General features: G+C 32.9%; 1 protein-coding gene across 37 annotated transcripts in view; it reads right to left on the reverse strand.

Moving 5' to 3' along the window:
- Rims2 (regulating synaptic membrane exocytosis 2) overlaps positions 1-13051 on the reverse strand; it is a 586271-nt gene that overhangs the window by 71717 nt on the left and 501503 nt on the right. For 15 of the 37 annotated variants that reach the window (XM_077801030.1, XM_077801026.1, XM_077801031.1 and 12 more), the window contains one exon: positions 3957-4198. The exons of the other annotated variants lie outside the window; for them this stretch is intronic. In XM_077801030.1, the coding sequence (XP_077657156.1) occupies positions 3957-4198 (242 nt within the window). The remainder of the gene's footprint in view (positions 1-3956; positions 4199-13051) is intronic. 37 annotated transcript variants of the gene reach the window in all.

The raw sequence follows: 13051 nt of genomic DNA on the forward strand, positions 1-13051 counted from the left end.
TCTATTGGTTATTCTAAGTATTTAAAATGAGAGATAATCTGAATTCTATTGTCAATTAGTCAAAGCTATTAGTTGAGTATGTAGGAATCACTGCAAATTTTAAGAAAAATTAAAATTTTAACCAGTATGATATCATTGAATAATAATGAAGACAACAACAAAGGGGACTTATTTTGTTTTGCAATATAAGGGAAGGAGCTGTAGAACAAGGAACTAGATTACATTTCTTAATTCTGCCAATGTCAATATCTTTGAAGATAAAAACCTGTAACAACTCAGCCATGCAAACCAAATGAGTGTTGTTACACAGAATCTCAGTGTATGATCAAAAGATCCATAATTCTATAATAAAAATACTAGCAAAGAAATATACACGAGATATGTGAAAGCTGTGCAGACATGAAACTGGGCATTGAGAAATATTGGCCGTTCTCTTCAATTCTTTGACATTCTCAGCTTCTCTGACACTATCCTCTCACACACAGTTTCTCTCTTTTCTTTCTAGTCATACTTTTTGGTGTCCTTCCTGGGTTCCTCTTCCTATACCCAGCTCAAAAATGCCAGTATTTCATAGGGTCTTGTCTTAATCTAGTGATTTTTCATCTGTGGTATTATTCTTAGACAATTTCAGCCATATTCATGGTTTTAAGTGATCATCCTAACTTTGTAAGTCTCAGGTTTATCTCCTGGTTCTCTGAATCAAATTGGTCTCTCTTCCTTTTTATCAACCTAATCTTTCTCTTATTCTTTCAATATCCATTAATGGCACTACCATCTACCCAGTCATGCAAGAAACATGGGAGACATCTTCTGTTTTCTCCTCATATACAACCAGTCGCTAAGTTGGGTGTCTACTAATTGTGCTATTTAAAATATTGACTGATTTTAGTTTTCCAATATATTCTGTATTATAAATGGTTAATTATAAATGGTTTTTCAATGATTTGTAAATTTTACCTGGTTGTGTTTTTTCCTATGTGATATATTACATAGGAACTGAAAAAATGTAAGACTTTTTTTTTTTTTTTTCCACTGATGGGAGACTGGACCCAAGACCTTGTGCATACTATACAAAGTCCTTATCACTTAACTATCTTCCCAGTCCCAAGATAACAGTTTTTTATGACTAAATTCATTTCTAATGAAAAAAATCCTGAATCCATCATCCACATCTCCATTTTTAGTACAACCGACTTAGTTCAGGATCTTACATCTTACTTGAATTGCTGCACTGCTTTACTAATCATTCTAAAATGTTCTTTACCAGATGTGAACTTAAATTTGCGTCTTTATTGTAGTCCCACTGGAATATAATTTCTAAGAGGAAAATTATCTCTGTTTTCTCCAGGATTCTCCCTGATATGACAAATGCCAAATATTTTTTACCAAAATAAATAATAAACTGGCCTACAAAACTACAAATATGATGATATCAATCCTTTATTGAAAACCATTCAAAATGTCTATCACCTATAAATGTGACCTGTGGACTCTCAATTGATCTGGTTCCTGATCAGCCTCATCTCTAGCCACTCAATATTTTATGTTAAAATTACACATAACCACTTATCATTCATGTATATATTTACACCTTGATTATTAAGGCATTTATTTGGAAGATCTTTCTAATTGTCTTTTACCTAGTTAATAGTCACTCTAGTCACTGAGATGATTACTCTGATTGGGTACCATATCCAGGAATTCATTTCAGGAATTCTAGGTTGGATCAATTGGCCTATGTCTGAGCATACAAGGCACCTTCTTTGTAATTTTATTTTATCACTGATATATTAGTTGGAAGAAATCTGTTTAAAAACCTGTCTCCTATTAGATTGTATGTAACTTTACTTATAAATGACTTAATGTTTAATTGTCAACACCCATTTGAAAAAAGACATTGCTTTGACTCACAAATTTCTTAATTGCTATCTTATCTTTATTCTTGATGTGTCTGGAACAAAGTAAGTGCTCAATATTTATTTAAAAACTAACAAATGGAATTAAATAGCTGGTCTAATGCCACATCTCTCTAACTTGTAGTTTTAAATATAAAAAATTAAATAAAATATATTTTGAACTAATACATAAAACTTGTACATATAAATGGGATATCATGTAATGTTTCAATACATGTATGCATTGTGTAATGTTTGAGTTAAACACATCTCTCTTCAAACATGTACCATTTCTTTTTTTTAAATATATTTTTAGTTGTTGACAGACCTTTATTTTATTTATTTATTCATATGCAGTGCTGAGAATTGAACCTAGGGCCTCAAATGTGCTAGGCAAGCGCTCTACCACTGAGCCACAACCCCAGCCCCCAACATGTACCATTTCTTTATGGTTTAAACTGTAAAAACCCTTTCAAATCTATTTTTGAATGTATAGGACATTATGGTTATCTATAGTTATCCTACTGTTTAATAGCACACCAGAACTTCTTGTTCCTATGTAACTGTAACTTAGCACTTATTGATCAACTTTTCTCCATCCCTTCCTCCCCCATAATTTATAATCCTAATAATGTCCATTTTAGGTTCCTATTTTTTAAATTTCATAGACTTTGCTTTTTCAAGGTAAATGCTGCTTTCAAACTGTAAAGGAAGTGAGTTTGTCTGCACTAAAATAAAGCATTAGATAAAAAGATGTTGACAAATTTTAAAGAGGAAAATGCAATAAAGTTCTAACCACTAGAGAAGTATAAAAACACTCCTCAATTTCAAAAGAACAGGTGTCATATTAGCATAGTATAGTGAATTATGTATAAATATTAGCAGATTAAAAATCATATAAATGTGATCTATATGTCCACTGTCCAAAAATGAAACTTCTATTTCTATGTTAAAATGAGAAATAACATTTTAAAACACCAAATGAAAAATTACCATAACAAAATCACATTAAACATAGCAAGTTATAACTAGAACATAAGGAATACCATCAAATAAATATTTCAATATAGTATTTTTATATAGTTTTCAGAATCACCATTACAGTTTGTAAAACCAAGATTAGCTGAGTCTAAGAATTAATGTAACCATAAATTATTTTGTGGTATAGACTTTTTACTTATTTTTGTGTACAAAAACACTAGTATTCAAACATAAATTAGATTTAATCCAGTTGCCTATAATTTATTTTGCTATAAAAGAAACACCATATTACATGCTTTTGTTTGTTAAGTAGAAGATACACTATTATTTTCAAGATACCAGGGATTTAATGTTTAATTATCAACACCCATTTGAAAAAAGACATTGCTTTGACTCACAAATTTCTTAATTGCTAACAGTGGCTTTTCTGAGTAGGAGTGTTGTATATAATTTATTTTTGCAGATGTGATTTAGAAGCTGAATTTCAAAGCAGCAAAGCTTTGAATATCTTCACTGTCAGCAGAAAATCCCCCCCCTCCCCTGCTGCTGGAGAATACTGCCGCTTGAAGTTTAAACAGGGAAATAAAAACTGCTGTGAGAAAATTGATACTACTGGTAAATGTTGCTTACAAACTGTAAAGGAAGTTAGTTTGTCAGCACTAAAAGAACTGTATTATTCACACAAATTACGAGGCATCATCTTCATGGCAACTTGCTGGGAATGAAAATTAATTTGGCTGGTTCCAACTTGAGGAACCTAAAGGAAAGCAAATATCCCTGAGATCAGAATATCATACAGAGGATCATCAGTAGGCTCTTGGGGTACCACAGCTTAACTCCTACCTGAAGAGGAAAGACACACATTCCAAGAACAGTGGCCAAGCTTCACTTGGAAGCAAGTTTATTGATCACTGCAAAAAAAAATCATGGTTATGTTTTCAGAAATGTTTAGAGTTTTAAATGTTCCTTTCTTCCTGGAACATGTCATCATCCTCACAGTACTGCAATAAAATGAGTAAGAGAAAAATATATTTAATGACAACTCAAATAATAAGTCAAAAGTAACATAAAAATTCCTACCCGTTTGGCTGAGTTGAGAAGCACTGCGACTTTTCCGAGAGAGACCAACAATAGCTACCATTTTGGCCCCAATGCTAGAGCGTCGCTTCTTGCCACTGGTGCCCAACGCGCCCACTGCAGTGTCAGACTGGCTGCCATCATTCTTCTCCAGTGAGCACATGTCTCCACTGATGCTGGTGCTTTTGGTCATGTTCTTCCCTGATATGCCCATTTGTCTGCTTTGCATTTTGGATGTAAAGACACTGTCAGCCGATGGATCATTAAAAGTGAGGACAAGAGTAAAAGGGAAAAGACAGAAGAGGCATTTTAGATGAAACATCTGGAATTTAATTAAATTTTATCATCTATGGAACATAATTTTAGGATTTAAAATTTTTTCAATACCTTGCTTTTCAATGTGATTTACTATTCAGGACCCAGAAGGCAACTATGCAAAATCAGACTTAGGATTTAGCATTAGGATTAGGATTAGCATGTGAGCTTGTTTGATGATCTACTGCAAGACTAATACTGCAAATGGGAGTAATGAAAGAAAGGTCTCTGGATTTTTCTCACAATTCCTGGGGTGTGGTTGGAAAGGGTTGGAGATGGGAAGTGAATCTGGAAGCAGATTATTTAGCTGGCTTCATAAATACTTCATAAGTATGTGAAGGAAGTGGTCTGTTTTGAAGGAATAGGAAAACTCATCATCAATATTTGACTCAGTCTCTGCTTTAATTTTATTCTGATAACAGGAGTGTTTAACACATAAAGTATTTAAAGCACAAGAATTAGAAAACTGATCTACTGAGTTGAACTCTTATTCCTTTTTTTCATTTTTTTTCATTTGTTTTAATTGAACTCTTATTCTTAATTCAATATCTTGGTCTATCAGAAAAAAAAAATTAAAGGCTATAACCAGTCTTTTAAAGGTGGGGAAGATCCATCACAATTTTTTTTTTTTTAAATACAGTACCATGTACCATACTTTCACTCATATTAGTTCTGAGAAATTAGGCAGCCAGATAAGGTGGCATATGCCTGTAATCCCAACAACTCAGGAGGCTGAGGAAGGAGGATCACAATTTCAAGGCCAGACCCAGCAATTCAGCAAGACCCTAGGCAACTTAGCAAGACCTGGACTGAAATAAAAAATAAAGGACTTGGGATGGCTTAGTGGTTATGAACCTCTGGGATCAATCTCCAGTCCCCCCCACCCCCAAATAAGGCATACATAGGCAGAAAGAGTGCAAAAGAAAAGAAGAGTGTTTTTCTATAATGCATAAAATTAATAAATTTCAAGCTTGTTTGATTTTTGTTGTTGTTCTTTAATGAAACAGCAACAGAGTAAAATATATTTTTGGAGGTAAATAGACAAGATCTATTAGTCTGAGCTTTAAAGCTACTTAACTAACTTAGTTTAGATGAATTATTTATTCCACTTTAAGCCCTAGGTTCCTCATTTCTAAAATGGGAATATTTTATTTTTTCCTTTTGTTTTAAAAAACAGCATGTCTGAAATAAAAGTCAATAAATGGAGATTATTATCAGGGCCTGTGGACAATTGATAAATAAGGCTAAATCCCTTCAACATTTATGATATAAATATTTAATAGAATCAGTAGGAATAATACTAATAATTATAAATTTAAAAACTTTGGAGATTAAATTTCTAAAGTGGTTTTAACATGGCCTGCACTACATAGTGGACAGGAGGCGGCACTGAGAGTCGGGAGCTAGATTTGATCTTTGGTTTTATTAACTAACCATGTGATCTTGGGGGGAATTGTTTCTCCTTTCTGGGACTTAGTTTCTTCATTCAATAAGTGAGATAATATAAGCAAGGCATTATGCAGAATGCCAGGTACATAATAAGAGCTACAAAAATTTTGTTCTTTCTTCTCAGTATTATCGACATCATCATCCCTTCAGCACCCATTAAACATATAGAACTGCAACATCTTTAAGGTCTCCTTTAATGATGAAATTCCTTGTTCCCCAAATATCTCTTATTCCATGGATTTGGGGCAACAAATACAAAGATGCAATGTATGATTTTCATAGTATGCTGCCATTAAAAAAGGCATGAAATATCGTGGAAGTGTCAAAGTTTAATTGAGACTAAGGTTTAGTCAGATTAACCTAGTGCTCCAGTTTTATACCAATTTTCATCAAAAACATACTTTTCTAAGAACCCCCAACCTGTTACTTATAAAGGAGGCCAAAGATAAACTCCTTATTGTACTAATGATTTTTGCATTTTAATTTTCATGGCTTGATATAAAAGTATACAGAACTTAAGGAAAATCAAATAAGAAAAATGCTAACTGAAATTGATAAATGATTTATAAACAGATAAACATTTTAATAACAATTTGGTTTTATAGATGTGCACTTCTCTTCAACCCAACAACTTTTATTGTGCACTATTACTAAGGGGGTTATTAGAGGTTTTGTACAATGAATCTACTTTTCATCTCCTGGAAACATCACAAAGGGTGAGTTTATGAACTGTTATTATCGAGTGAGGAGTTCTTAGGGGAGAGATTGAGTCTAGGAAATCACTACTGGTTTCCTTTTCTTTCCTTACTAGATAGCATCTAAAACTACAAGCAGAAAGTGTTGCAAGTCAGCAAAGGTACTAACCAAAATTTTAGTTTTGGGACTCTTAATTTGTGTAATGCTTTGTAGTAAAGAATTTATAAATATGGGCAACTTTTGGGAATGTTCAATATGGTTAGGAAAGCACAGTTCCATTCTGAAAGAGAGGATTGGTAGGGGTCTTGTAAAATGCTGAATTTCAGTACCACTGGTGGAGCTCTCAGTGATAAGTTTTTGAAGTAAAACTTGACAATATGTATCAAAATTTTTTTAAATGTCTGAATTTTAACTTAGCAATTCTACTTTTAGAGTTTGTCATAAGGGAAAACTTAGCTGTGTGTTTAGATTTAGCTACAATGATATTTATTGCACAATTGATTACAATGCAAAAACAAAACAAGAAATTTAAACAAGGGGGGAAACCCATAAATGTCCAAGTGAAGAGGGGTTTAAATAAATTATGATCATCAATAAAATAGAATGTCAAGTCAAGTGTGGCATGTTTTCTCCTCATATATGGAACCTAGAGACAAAAAGAAGTAAACAAAATAAAACAAAAACAGAGTGGATTAGAAAGAAGACCAATAGAACAGAGGATGATAATCAGGGGGATGGGGAATGAGATTAATCAAATTGTTGTGTACAAACATGTCACTATGATTTCCACTATTATGTATGGTCATAATGCACTAATAAAATAAAATAAAAATTAAAAGCACATAAAGTAGAATGCACTTTAGAAAATGCAAATATAAAAAGCATTTATTGACATAAAAAGATATTCATAATGAGAGAGGGAAAGCAGATATCTGTAGTTTAGTTTTGGCTACCCTACATACCAAATATGGATTCCCCTTACTACTAGGGGACACTGGCAATTTTAAACTCTGGAGGCTTTCCAGAGGCATAAATAGAAACCAAAATTCACTAAACCAGAAATAAAGAAACACTTCTTGCTAAACTAAATAGTTGAGTAAACCTGGATTCAGGACATGATGCATCAATCCCCTACACACCAAGGGAAAAAGGGAACATGGAGAAAAATAATATTATATGTTCAGAATGGGGATAGGCGAAAAATATAAAATGTAACCATTGTCATACAATTAGTTTGACTATTTTCTAGGTATATTTTAAAAAAATGTTCATTTCTTTTTCTATTTTGGTTTTTCCAGAATAAACATAAAAAGCTTTGGCAAATAAGAAATTAAACTAAGAGAAACAAATGAAAAAATAAGCAAAGACCAACATCACTTTTTTTTATTACATGAATTAAATTATTCAAACCATGAAGTTCATTCCATAGGCTAAAGATACACTATTGCTCTCTAATAGATTGCTACACAATAATAATGTGTTGTAAGATACATTATGGCTAATCCTAACAGATTACTGCATAATAATATTGTGCTGTAGTATTACTGATATACGATGCTCAGTTCCAGAAGGAGACAATGCTTCTACATTTCTAAATATTGTTTTATGCACGGTCTTTAAATTTTTTGACTTTAGAAAAATAATAAAGCCCTCATACATTTTGTAATATAAAAGTAAGAAATGTAAAATTACCAATGCAAATGATGAACAGTATGACAAAAGTACAGTTCTTGAAAAAAATCATATTTTGAGAAAAAATTTTTAAAAAGGCAAAAACTAGTATTGTCAATCAGTAGAAGAAAAGTAATGAACAGCTAAAAGGGAAGTAAAATATATGTAAATATAAATAGCATATTAGGGTTTACTAGAACAACATGTGATTGAATAAAGTTTTTAGCTTTTCAGGCCAAAAGTATTAATTGATGGATTTGAATGAATTGAATTAAGTGGTTTGGCTCTTAAAATTCTGAATTTGTAAGACAATGGGAATAAAATATGTTGTCATACCAAAACAAATATTTCATTATCTTGGGAACTGGGAAAGAGATTAGGAAAAGAAAATAAGGAATTACAGACTGAAATAATTCAGAATTTGGTAGGTTTAACAACATAAGGGGGCCCAGCAGCTTATACAATGGGGTATGAGAACTGCCCCATGAGAACAGAAAAAAAAATGAAGAGGGAGTAGACAGTTAATTCTAGGAATGCACCTATAATATTGTGGGTCAGGAAAAGATGCTGGAGAGGTCTTGTAGAGCTCAGAAGTAAGAAGACAATAGCAATAATGATAGAATAGGAACAAATCTAGGAGGCTTGGCTAAGTTCCCAAACATGGTACCCTGAAAAGCTTATTTTCTTTTCCTTCCTTTTCCTTCCTGGATACTGTTGTATCCCTGGAGGAGGTTCCAGGAGCTAACCTACTAAGACTAGAATTCATTCTTGACTGCACTTGTTGGCAGTCATTGGACAGATGGCTTCTTGAGTTCTGGCATATTCCATGCAGGGAAAGAACAAGAACAAAGAATTCTACTCCTGTCTAAAGTCCCATATTAATAAGCTTGTCTGTATTAAATACTATTCTTTCCAAAAATGTGAAATTTGTAATTATTATCCTCATTTACCATCTAACAAGCTTTATTAAGTATCTGCAATTTTAGGCTAGTAAAGTAATAATCATCTACTTAACAAATGTTTTTTGAGCATCTATTATCACAAATATGGGGATGCAAAAATAATACCATATAATTTGTTGATTAATTTACTGACAAGAGTTGTAATATTCAAATATGGCTCCATAAGAACTTGGTTTGGGTTTATACCTGAAATTTCAAACACCAACTCTAATGTCAAGAAACCCTAATTAGGTCAAAAATTGAAGAAAATTTCTCTCTCCGAAAAGTAGGGAAAAGCTTGAGTTTTTCTAAGTCAGTCTTTGATTTATGGAGATGATAGAAATTTGAAGTTTAAGATTTTTAACTTTTCTACAGGCACTGTATATAAATGTGTGTTACTAATATGCTATCATGTATTACCATAGCCTGCAAATGGATTGGAGAATATATGTGTATGCTGATAGCACGAAATTAATGTCCAGAAGTAGGGAGCAATACTTAGCTTTGTTAATACTTTTGGTAAAAAATATCTAACTTGCTATATTTAAGGGTCTTAAGTGTTGGGTGTCATTGCAGGAAGCAGTGCCCCAGTGGTCATGGAATAGGTCACTGTTTACTTAGAAGAGTTTAAAGAGCATCTGGGAGGTCTGTAATTCCAAAATTCCTTCTCCAACAGTTTGCTAATACCTAAAATTCCAATACATTAGAGATTTTTAGAAAATCCTTAGAAAAGGAATTATTTCTTAGATTGAGTTTGCTTCCCTTTGTCATTATTCTCAGGACTTCAACATTCATTTAAAAGACATTTATTTTGGGCTGGGGCTGTGGCTCAGCGGTAGAGTGCTCACCCAAGCACATTCCAGGCCCTGGGTTCGATCCTCAGCACCACATAAAAATAAATAAATGAAATAAAGGTATTGTGTCCAACTACAACTAAAAAATAAATATTTTTTTTTCCAAAAAAGACATTTATTTTGTACCTACTTTGTGGCAGACAGAATGCCCTTGTGTTCATGGAGCCCTCATTCAGATTGTCATCGAGAAAGATAATAAACAAATCAACAAAGGATCATTTCAGATAGTGATAAGTGAGCTTAAGAAAATTATAATAAAATGAGAAACAGGACCTGTAAAGTTTAGGGGAAGGACAACATTAAAGAGGGTGGTCAGGAAGGCTTCTCCAAAGAGGACTGAGCTGAGTCCTGAATGACAAAACCAAGTAATGTAGAGGAAGAATATTCTAAGTTTTAGAAGAAAAGAAGTGTAAAATACCATGAGGCAGGAATAAGTTTGGTTGTTAGAGGAAATGTATAAAACCATTCTATAGTAAAAAATGAACTCAGAGAGACAGTAAGACCTGGATGTGTTAGAATAAAATAATGTTCTGCAAGTTTTACTGTTATTAATCTGCCCATTAAGATGCACATCAGAGCTGCCCTAAGACTGAGAACATAGATTGCATGAGTTATTATGTCAACAGACCTGGAATCCAGCCTACTGCTTTATCTCTAAACACCACACCAAAGGGGAATTTTGGAGAGTTCATGACTTACTTTCTTGGAAGGGGACAAATTTATAAAGACTAAATCATTAAAAGAATTAGGAATGTTCCTTTACTAATTGAGCATTCAAAAATTTAGTTAAACTGTTCAGCCTATCTATTCGTTAATCCTTTATTATTGCTTGAATTTATAAATTCTCCCATAAAATTATTGAATAACAGACCCACTCTGTGAGTTTGATGAAAGTTGCCATTAGGAAAAACTCTAAATTTATAACTTTATATATCAGAACTATGTGTTTCTGTTTACTACACAGTGCTTATGGTTTCTAATCATTTATTTTTATTTACCCTCATATGACAATTGCTCAATGCTTCTTATTTTGTTAGTTGTATTTCCCTGGTCTCTCTCTAGCTGAATTCTGTTTTTCATAAAAAAGAATCTAAATGCAAAAACTTCATATACATATTTCAATAATAAGTGTCAATTGCTTTTATTTGCTGTTATGATAAAATTATACAAGAATTATGATTTTAGATGTTTTCATTGTAGCATGTATCTTACAAGGATCTCTCCTCTGATTTTAGCTACTTCTGTATTATCCTGAGAGACATGGCCTAATTTCTTTTTTACTTTTTTTCCCTTGAATTTTCAGGCCTTCAAACATTTCTGAACTCAGCTAATTTTAACTATAGTAAACATCTTGACACTAATTAACTGATTCCTTGCAAACATCTCCTTTGCATGTACTTAATGCTTGGTCCCAAGGGAGCAAGTGGGGGTTGAAAGGGTGCCTGTGCTCCTTGTTCCTACCTAAGAGAGCTGAAACTGAAGGGAAGAAAGAATATACTTTGTTCTTCATAAAGAGAGGATTTTCTCTAAGTGGACTTTTTAAAGTAAGTCTGTTTCTAATAATCTACCCAGAGGGACACCTTTCTCTAACTTGTGCAAAGGCTCCATTTAGTCTTATGGTAGATCTGGCCCTGAGGTGAATAAAAATAATGAATGAGACATGGTCATTATTTAAGGAAAGAGCACAAGAAGCCAAATAAAAGTAAAAATGCTACACAAATTAAATTTTTAAAAGTACTATGTATCAGAGAACAAGAGACACAAAACATGGTCTCAAAAGATTTCAGTGGAGAGAGACTATTGAAAATGAGAAAATCAGGAACCTGGGTCTTGAATGATGGGTAAAAACAGTGACAAGAAGAGCAAAAGAAAACTGTAAAGGGAATATAATATTATAAATAAAAATGTAGAGGTAAAAAAAGCACATGCCATGGTTTTAAGATGAGTAGTGGAGTTTGGCCAAATTTTAAGGTGATATAGCCTAAGAGTAGTACAGACCAGTCCAGAAAATCCATTAGACCTACATTATTATGTGTGAGTTTGTAGATAAAAGAGTCACTAAAGCTAATAGATCCAGAAAAATAACAAAATCATAAATAAGAAAGATTACATATAAAATGATGGGATATTTATTATGTTGTTCACATTATTTTGATTTCCTTGCAAGTACCTGGCAGGATTATACTTCCTCACTCCATTGAATTTAAGTATTTAATTGGTGATGTTCAACTCCAACTATTACTGTACCCTACTAGTGGGATTGTGGAAGGACTTCCACCTGATAAGCCCGTGGGTGATTGTAATGGGCAGAGTGTCCTCACCAACCTGCGCTATGAATATTGCCTCAGTGAGCTTTTGTTGGTTGATGACCAAGAATTCAGGGTTGCTTATTATCGTAGCACTGTATAGCCTGTACTAACAAAGATGGATTGGAATAGGACAGAGTGACTATAAAAAATCATCTACTTATCCATAGCAATAATCATAAAGATAAATTTAGGCTGGTATACTGATATTACTAATAGAAAGCAAAGATTAAAGTTATTTGGAAGGAATTATCTATGTAGCTTAGTATCTGAATCTAAGAATAAGATTTTAAAATATCTCAACTTAATAATCACTTATATCAGATATTAAGTGCTTTATATTAACTCATATAATTATTATGACTGTTTTTATAGAAGAGGAAACTGAGGCCCTCTGAGAGCAAAGCATGTGCCTAAGAGTGTTGGTTTAGGGCATAATCAACACTGCAAACAATGGAATTTCCTGATGAAGAATTCTGTAAGAAACTGTGCACTTAAGCTTGGTCAGGGGAATAGTCAGAGCTTAAAAAAATATGGACGTCAATAAATATTTGAACAGGAAAGGGTAGGTGAAGTTAAAAGGATGGCTAAAGTAGGCAAGCCAGGAGTGTAAAGAATGAGAAATGAAAAAAATTTGAGAAGACAGCTCAAGGAATATCTGCATTTGAAGGTTAAGAAGAAGAGTTACTGAGGAAAAGAGAGGTATGTTCTCAGAAGTAATAAAAATAGAATATGGTTAAATTGTAAGGACAAAAGGAGAATGAGGTTCATGAAAGTTGGGGTGTTCAAAAGATGCTAAGAGGTTAATTAGCAAGTGTATTTAAAAGGGGCTATCAACTGGGAAATTTAGAAGATGGAGCTTGAAG

The sequence above is a fragment of the Urocitellus parryii genome, chromosome 7 (genome assembly GCF_045843805.1).
Source record: "Urocitellus parryii isolate mUroPar1 chromosome 7, mUroPar1.hap1, whole genome shotgun sequence".
In the NCBI taxonomy this organism is placed as follows: Eukaryota; Metazoa; Chordata; class Mammalia; order Rodentia; family Sciuridae; genus Urocitellus; species Urocitellus parryii.